The sequence below is a fragment of the Triticum aestivum genome, chromosome 5D, assembly GCF_018294505.1.
Source record: "Triticum aestivum cultivar Chinese Spring chromosome 5D, IWGSC CS RefSeq v2.1, whole genome shotgun sequence".
In the NCBI taxonomy this organism is placed as follows: Eukaryota; Viridiplantae; Streptophyta; class Magnoliopsida; order Poales; family Poaceae; genus Triticum; species Triticum aestivum.
The window spans coordinates 473217180-473226652 of NC_057808.1; the positions used below are offsets into that span (position 1 = coordinate 473217180).

General features: G+C 53.8%; 1 protein-coding gene across 1 annotated transcript; it reads left to right on the top strand.

Moving 5' to 3' along the window:
- The first annotated feature begins 5714 nt into the window (after positions 1 to 5714).
- LOC123122895 (E3 ubiquitin-protein ligase EL5) lies at positions 5715 to 6945 on the top strand. The gene has a single exon (XM_044543269.1). It carries the CDS (start codon positions 5944 to 5946, stop codon positions 6709 to 6711), a length of 768 nt encoding a protein of 255 aa, XP_044399204.1. The 5' UTR covers positions 5715 to 5943; the 3' UTR covers positions 6712 to 6945.
- Positions 6946 to 9473: the final 2528 nt, after the last annotated feature.

The following is a 9473-nucleotide window of genomic DNA, read 5'->3' on the forward strand; positions in this document are numbered from 1 at the left end:
CCAGAGGCAGCATCAATCGGCTTCAGTTAGCTGCAGTAGCGAAGGAATCGCTCAATCGGGTTCAGTTAACAGCCATCGATCGATCGCTCGGGTTCAGTAATGCGTAGCCTGCAGTGCAATCGCTCGGGTTCAGTTAGAGCCCAACGCCTCGCTCGGGTTCAGTTAGAGCCAACGCCTCGCACACTTGCGTGTACGTGTACGAGAGAAACGCGCATCGCTCGGCCCCCGACCTCCCACCGTAACCGGGAACTCCCCGAAATTTTCCTCGCCCTCGCTTCTACCACGGTTTTTTCCGTCATGGACGGCCCAAAGAATGTCATGCAGCTGCGTCTCCGGCCCGCCCAGGACGAAAAGCCCATTTTCTGTCATGATTTTTTGTCATAGAAGTAGGAGCCCACCACATCTATGATGATACCGGGTTTTGTCACAATTATCGTCATAGAAGTGTCATATGTATGACAGAAAAAAAATTCGTTTGTCCCAAAATGTCACGGATGTGTCTTTTTTACTAGTGGTTAAAGCCCTATAGTCCGATTGCCTAGTTCGCCGCATTGACACCTCCTTCACGGACCAAGACGTTGGGTCAAGAGTGATCAAGTGCTTTTCCGAACACCCCCGTATTATATGCGAGGGGGCTGAAGCCGACGACTGGCAAACTTTCAGATTATACCAAAAAATGGCCGCACAGGAGGAACCAAAACTTTCCGGCAAAAGTATAAAAAGAATAGCCTTAATATATCATAAATATTGTTTTTACAATTTTGATACAATCACTCAAACATCATATCCTTCGAGCACTGACCCTCTATCAAGCGGGCACCCTCCAGGACATCTTCAAAATAATGCTCTGGTGCGGGATGGTCCTTCCCCACGGGTGGACTTTTCGTGCAATATCGGTGGCCTTCATCGTTGCCCAGTACGTCTTGACGCGGGCAAAGGCCATCCGTGCACCTTCAATGCACGTTGACCGCTTAACAGCGTCGATACGCGGCACCGCATCAACAAGTCGCTCCACCAAACCGAAATAACTATTCGGAATTGGCTCAGTTGGCCACAGCCGGACCACGACGTCCTTCATGGCAGAACCGGATATCTTGTGGAGCTCGACCCACGGGCCATATGTTCGTTCAGCAACAGCGGGCGCTTTGGCATGCCGAATTGTGACCAGAAAAGCTTCTCCGTTGCATACCCTTCATGCGCTTGGTAAAATTGCGCCGCATCGGAGGCACTCTTCGGCAAGTCCAAGAACGCGTCTGGAGAGCTCCACATTTGATTAAGCGGGGCATACTTCGGATCGCCGAATTTAGTCTGTAATAAGAAAGGCTTACCGGCTGCTATCTCCCCAGATTGTCGGATCTCCTCCCAGGCCGCCCTAGACTCGGATCGCGCATCTCTCGCCTCTTGTAAGGCCTTGCCAAGATTGGCCGCTTTGGCTTTGTTATCCCCCTCGAGGAATTCGCACCGAACCGTGGCTTCCTTTAGCTCGCGCGCCATAGTAGACATTCTCTCCTCGCACTGGCGCCGAGCAGCCTGCTCGGCTTTTAACTCATCAGTTGCCTTCTTGGCAGCCACATTACTCATCTCGGCTTGCTCCTTGGCTCGGGCAAGTTCAGCACTATCTGCAGTTACGCATGTCTCAGTATATAATTCTAGCTTCATGCTCATGTTATTATACATACACACACTGACCGTCCCAACATACCTTGCACCTCGTCAAGCCGCATATTAATAAGCGTGATGTCGTCATCCGCCACCTCAAGTTTTTGCTTCAGACATGCAACCTCTGTAGCGTGGGCAGTCGTCATGGAAGTAACAGCCTGTGTTTCAATTCATTAGATTATTTCCTGGACATATCTTTTTCGATCCTCTGATTGCCTCCCTTTGGACGCCAACCACAGTCTCAGGGGCTACTATCTATACACAGGTACATTTTGCGTGTAGAGCACAATCGAAAATATAACATTACGTACATCGAAGCCTCTTAGCAGGCTCATGAAAGCTTCATTCAATCCGCTTTTCGCGGACAGAATCCTCTCAACTACCGTACCCATCAAGGTACGATGTTCCTCTGAGACGGACGAATATCGCAACATGTCCATCAATGTATCTGGCGCCTCCGGATTCCTGGAAACAGCTGTGGGAGTACGGACTCCCTTTGAAAGGATATGCTTGCTCGACCCTAGAGTCGTCTCTGGCTTTAAACCGGATAATCCGGGGCATTTATTGTTGACCCCCGTAAGGATTGCACATCCCGGACCCTGGGCGGCCGAGGTTTCACCTTTGGGCGTTGTCTTCGTTATCCTCTGTTGATCGGGGTAGATCCTCCGGGACGACACCTCGAAGTCGTCAGCCCTATTGGGCGAGGAAGCTTGTGGAGGCGTCTCGCTTTCCATCATCTCCGGAAGAAGATCCCCCGAGGAAGAGGATTGTTGAGGAAGACTATGTGCCGGGCTGCAAAAACATATATTCTAGATGTTACCCTTGTAACAGGAAAAGGAACGGGATATGTTTAAAACACCTTTGTTCACTTACAATTCGGCTAAAGGCTTGTCCTTACGGAGGAACTGTGCGACAACGTCACCTTCCGAGCCCGCACCGCCTGACAGGGGCGTCTTACCTCACTTAGGGGCCTTCACCTCCCAAACTTCGGAGGCGGCCCTTTTCTTACCATGGGGAGAAAGGGTGTCAGCCTCTCCTTCTCTTTTGTCTTCGGAAGAGGGAGCCTTAATCTCCCCGGACACGGTGTTTGGTGTACCTTCGGAATGGAGGCTGCCTTTGGCCTTCCGGCTCTCCTCATTGTCCTCTTTCACCGGCACCTGGTATGGCGCCGGGGCCAGCATCCTTGTTAGCATAGGACTAGCTGAGTCTTCGGGAAGAGGGGCCGAACACCTAATTCGCTCCGCCTTCTTTATCCAACCCTGGAAGAAGATGGTTTCTCAGTATCTTATCACGGGATATTTAATTAAGCTGTGTTCAGGAGTCAAGTGCTTATCGAGGTATCCGAATGGTTGCAGTCGAGGCCGATGTCCTCGGTGGTGTCCGGCCAGTGTTTTCGTGTCCCGGAAAATAACTTCCACATTCCTTTGTGCGTCGCACCGAAGAAGTGCTGAAGGGTTCGTGGTCCTTCTGGATTGAACTCCCACATACGGAGGGGTCGTCGCTGGCACGGGAGGACCCAGCGGACTAACATTACTTGAATCACGTTGATGAGTTCGGTGTTCTTCTCAAGGAGACTCCGGATGCGGCTCTGTAGAGTCTGCACTTCGCCGACTGATCCCCAGTCCAACCCCTTATTGATCCATGATGCAAGCTGAATTGGAGGGCCAGATCAGAACGCAGGTGTAGCTGCCCACTTGGTACCACGGGGTTCAGTGATGTAAAACCACTCCCGCTGCCATAAGTCGGAAGATTCTGCGAAGGATCCTTTTAGCCAGGAAGCGTTGATGAGTTTGCTCATTGTAGCACAACCGCACTCCGCTTGTCTCCCATCAACTACCTTTGGCTTCACATTAAAGGTCTTGAGCCACAAGCTGAAGTGTGGGGGAATGCGGAGGAAGGCCTCGCACGTGATAATGAACGCCGAGACGTGAAGAAAAGAGTCCGGAGCTAGATCATGAAAATCTAGCCCGTAATAGAACATGAGCCCTCGAACAAAGGGGTGGAGGGCGAAACCTAGCCCTCGGAGGAAGTGGGAGATGAATACGACCCTCTCGCTGGATCTGGGAGTAGGAGTAACCTGCCCTTGAGCAGGAAGCCTGTGGGAGATTTCCGCGGTCAGGTATCTTGCCGCCCGGAGCTTCGCGATATCCTCCTCTATGACAGAGGAGGCCACCCACCGACCTTGAGGGTTGGGTCCGGACATGACTGGGAAGCTCGAAGCAATTAAATTGAACCTTGGGTGCTGGAGCTCGACGTTGGAGAGGTTGGGGAAAGGGTTGGCGTGAAGAAGCAAGACGGGTCTTAGTCCCTTTATAAAGGCAATGAATATCGAACGCCTCCTCCTAAGCCTTAAAACCTGTCTATTCTTAAGGAATCATGCCAACAGGACGGTTGGGATACCCACGCCCGTGTTGATGAGGATCCTGCAATAAGGGGGCACGATCCCTGCTTCGACAAGACGTGCCAATGAAACCGCGTCTCGGAGCATGGAGCGACAGGCTAAAACGGTTCGATATAATAACCGGGTGGTGACGTGATGTCATGCTACAAAAAAGTTGTCAGCGGATTGGACTCGTGAAATATTATACTCTCTGCGGTGGTGTGTGGTACTTGTTTTGCAGAGCCGGACACGTTCGTTGTGTTCGCAGGCTGTGTTGGAGTATTCGGAGAAGGAACCCGCCTTGCAATGCCGAAGACAATCTGCGCGCCGGACACCTCGCCATTGAAACCTGGTTCAGGGGCTACTGAGGGAGTCCTGGATTAAGGGGTCCTCGGGCGTCCGGACTATGATACGTAGGCCGGACTGATGGGCTGTGAAGATACAAGACCGAAGACTCTCTCCCGTGTCCGGATGGGACTCTCCTTGGCGTGGAAGTCAAGCTTGGTGTCCTGATATGAAGATTCCTTTCTCTGCAACCGACTTTGTACAACCCCAGTCCCCTCCGGTGTCTATATAAACCGGAGGGCTTAGTCCGTAGAGGCGACCATAATCATAGTCATACAGGCTAGACTTTTATGGTTTTAGCCATTACGATCTCGAGGTAGATCAACTCTTGTAATACTTATATTCATCAAGATCAATCAAGCAGGAAGTAGGGTATTACCTCCATAGAGAGGGCCCAAACCTGGGTAAACATCATGTCCCCCGTCTCCTGTTACCATCGACCTTAGACGCACAGTTCGGGACCCCCTACCCGAGATCCGCCGGTTTTGACACCGACAGGGGGCTGCACAAGCCAGACCACGAGCACCCCTGCAACCGGCCGCGGCCCACGCCCAACCCAAACACCAGTGGCAGGCAGGGCCACCGGGGGGAGGGAGGGGAGGGTTGCGTGGATGGGCGCCCATGGCCGCTACCAGGCACGCCGCATCCCCCGCCGGACTGGCAGGAGTGATGGCAGCCGCTGGTGGGGGGGCACCCGAAACGAACAGGGAATGACCACAGGGCCATCCCAGAACCGCGCCGGGGGGTCGGGGTGGCGGAGGAGTAGGACCGGAGCGTGGCCAGGGCACGTCGCAGCCCCGCCGGAGCCAACCGCCGTGGAGGGGGCGGGGATCAAGGCGCAGAGGGGTCGGGGCGTGCTGCGAGGCGGGGTGGAGGAGTGCGCGGGAGGCCAGATCCGCTCCGCCGCCACCTTCCTAGGGCTCGGCGCGGCTTCGCCGGCTGGCCCTCCGGCGGTGGCGATGCGGGGAAGGGCGGCGAGGGAGGTCCTAGCGGCGGCGGCGGCTAGGGTTCCCCCGTGTCGCCAGAGGAGGCGACGGAGGGGGTGGGAAGGGGGGGGGATTGTGTTAATTATTGTCATTGTCATTTTTCTTAAAGCAATTATAAGCTCCCTCAACTTGCAATTTTAGTAATTCCTGCTTCCGCCACTGACGCCATGTTACGTCGAGAACAATATATTGAATGTAAGCTATCTTTGTAGCGGCTAAGTTTGTGAATTATGGTTATGTCGAAACCTTTTGGCAAGGGATAGTTTGAGACCAACTGTATATATATTCATCAAAAGCTTACATTTCTCTGTTAAAAATACTATAAAAAGCTCACATTTTCTGTATATTTTCTTTATATAAAAAGGCTCACAGAGGAGCGCGGCGACTATGTATGTGCTAGTGGTATAACACCTCTCGCCTGTTCGGCCCAAATCCACTTCTCACACACACACACACACACAAATCTCTTGCAAGCAAACCCCCACAATTCCCAGCCGAGAACGCGCGGCTGGGAAAGAGAGGGTCGTCGGGAGGAGCAGAAGAGGCCGCGATTTGGGGGGCGAGGACGGATCGATGTCGGTGACGGGGACATCCGTGGCGGCGGCGGCCACCATGCTGGCCGCGGCGGCCGCCATCTTCATCACCTTCGTCGTCTGCTTCTACCTCTTCCTCTGCGCCAAGCGCTACCGGGGCGCCGCGCCCGCAATCGGCGGCGGCGGCGGCGCGGGAGCGGACGGCAGGGGCCGGGGGCCGCGGTTCGTCTTCGGGGGCCCCTGCCACGGGCGGGGCCTGGACGAGACGGCCATCGTGGCGCTGCCGCGGAGGGAGGTCGCCCAGGGGGACCCCGCGGCCGACTGCGCCGTCTGCATCACGGAGCTCGCCGCCGGGGACGCCGCGCGCCTGCTGCCGCGGTGCGGCCACTCGTTCCACGTGGAGTGCGTCGACATGTGGCTCCGCTCGCACTCCACCTGCCCGCTCTGCCGGTGCGCGGTCGCCGACGAGGCGCCGACCGTGCAGCCCCCCGAGGCCGATCCGGAGTCGCCCATCTTCCCCACCAACGTGCTCTTCTTCGGCTCCCAGGACACCGTGGCAACCGGCGGCACGCCGCGGCAGCCGGTGGGACCGCAGGCACCTCAGCCCTCCCAGGGCCCGATCGCCGGCGTCGCGGCCGTGGTCGAGGCGGCGAGAGTAGCGGCCCTCCGGCGGCTGCTCGGCTGCGGCGGCGCGACGCCCCCGCCACCACCGCCGCCGCAGCCAGGCCACGACCTGGAGATGGGCCCCGCCCAGGCCGACGGCGAGAGCAGCACGCCGCGGCCGGCGAAACCGCAGCCAGGTTCTTGATTTGATGCCTCCGCCCGCCGCCCTTTCCCCTCCGCATCTCCTTGAGCCATTTTGAGGCACCAAAAAGGAAGCAAATTGTACATATTCCCTACAGTGTATGATAGTACGATTGAGGAACTGTATAATCCTGTGAACAAGATCTATGGACTGGATACATCTCGGCGATTTGGTGCCGCCAAATCCATGAGATCTGTGCTGTGCGGCACCGAGAAGAAGCACTGTTACTGTTAGTTTTGCAGATGATACTTACATTTTACCACGCAGTAACACCATCAGTAGCGCTTTCTGAATGATGGATGGCTGTCCATGTCGAGCAGTGCTCGAGTGTACTGTGGAGGCACATGCGCTCATATGGGACACGTAGGCAGATGTTGACTAGAGAAGCAACTGGATCATGACGACAGCAACAGCAACAAATATCCGAGTACACCGTATTTCGTATTTTGTTTTGTTGAGCTGGAGTACACCGTACTTGGCCTCGCTTCCCGGCTACTCCGTCTCAGCAACAGGCCAAGCGACACCGACTCATTTGAAAATTGAACTGGCCTAATTTTTTCGCCCCAGTCAAATCATAAAAAGAATAGGCCACATACAGAACAGTTGCCTGGTTTTATTTTTTGCAACCAGCCATTTTTTCAGCTCTTCCTCCGCCTCCTTGATTGTCCTCAAACTTAACCCAAGTCCGTGCTTTCCTGCTTCAAGTCCCGTTTCAGAGTGTATTTCGATCATAGAGGAAATGGGCACAGACTCTGCTGCTTTATTTAGCTTGAGGAGGTTCCTGCGTTCTCTCTCTATCGGGTCCGTCCCAAACAAGGGGAATTTAACCGCCTTGCATCCTGGCTTGCACACACCCCGGGTCCATAGCTAATCAAGTCATCGTTATCCGTCCTATCTAGAGGATTTCAAAGACATTACGGAATTAAGATGTATCGGGTTTAGCCAAAGCATAGCTCACGACCCCACTACTCGGCAAATTTGGTTTGTTATTGCTACCGCACATAATTTCAAAAGTCATAGTGATATTAGTGAAGAATGTCTTCAGCAGAGCTCTCGGAGCGAATCGGCCAATCTTAAAAACTATTTCCAACCATATCCTAAAACTATTTTCGAAGGGTCTGTTTAGGGCACATCGTTATTGCACATCTAAGTGACTCAATCAAACTAGAAAGAAGATAAAAGAAAATGCCTACATGAATCTTATCGTAAAATCAATGACATATGACTTAAATGTGCAATAATACTTAGATGTGCTTTAGTAAAACTGATTTTAGGATACCTAAGAAATACCAAACGTCTTATATTAAGGGACAAATGAGTAGCAAATCCATAAAAAAATTAGAATGTTGTTCATAAGGCGAGACATTTTTTCCGGCCTTGTTGGAAACTAAACCGTCTTATGTATACCTAGGAACTTTCGGCGACCAAAAGACCCCAAATTTTCTACCAGGGGAAAGACGACACTTTCCAACAAAAAGAGGAAGAAAAGATGATTCCAACATATTCAAAGCTAGTGCTCTGGTCATCTTCTCCTCCCATCAACAAAATAAGGGTTAGTGCTATGGTGGGCAACGACCGAATACGATTATAGCAGGTAGTGTACCATGATTAGCCAGAGCACGAACCCCCCCAAAAAAATGTGGTGGGTGGCCAAACAGCGGACCCAGAGGGAGGGGAGGGGCTGCTGGTCTGGTCTGGTCTCCCGCGCTACGGATAGGCATGGGCGTGCGTGTCGTCCTCATCGCCATGATCGCAACGCTACAAAGACATCATCGTCCAGCATGATACTGGTGCTAATCAAATGCCCATGGCCTACGCAGCAGCAAATGGGCATCACCATCCGTTGACAGTTCGAGCCCCCTCTCCTCTCCTCTTCTTTGGATAATTGGATTACTGTTTCCCTGCTGCCTGGCTGCTTCGGTCTCATCCAGCGGCGAAATGATTCCTGCTTTCTTTCTTCTGATTTCTTTTTCTCCCTCTCTCTCTCTCTCGCCTTCAATCCTCTACAGGATTCGACAGCCTGTGCGAGGTGTGGTTTTGTAGCGGCGACTGACTGAGGTGCCATCTTATCTTGGTTGTATTTTTCTTTTCTCAGCTGACGCGCTTAGTCAAGCATGTCTCTTTCTTTAATTTGTTCACTCATCCGAGGAAATATCCGCAAAATGGTGCTCTTTTAATCAAATGATATTTTATTAAAGCTGCTGCCTTATCTTGTCTTAGCTGTATTTTCTTTTCTTAACTGATGACGTGCTTAGGTCAAGCATGTCTCTTTCATTTGTTCATCGTAGGAAATATTCAGTGTCACCGTGTTAGAGCATCTCCGACAGCCGCGCTAAACAAGCGCCGCGCCGTAAATTTTGCCATTTTAGCGCGCGCGCAACTGGTAGACAAGCTTCAGCGGGCACGCAATAACCGCACGCGCGGCATATGGAGTTGGGCGCGCGGTCCGAATCGCCAACTCGCGCTGTGTATTTGGGACGCCCGCTTCCACGCGCGTCACACACGAGCGCTCGCGCCGCACTCTCTCCTCCCCGCACCTTCGCCCCGCGCGCGCCGGCGCCGGCGAACTTGACCCGGTGAACGCACGCGCCGGCACCCCGCTCACCCCATCCTACAGCCGCGACCCCTCCACCGCCGCAACCCTAGCGCGGGGAGCGTTGGCCTCGCCACCGCCGGAGCTCCTTCGAGCATCGGCCTCGTGCGCGGCCTCTTCATGCCGCCGCGGATGACCTCGGCGGCGGGTGGCGTCGCGCCGGCGCCGCCCC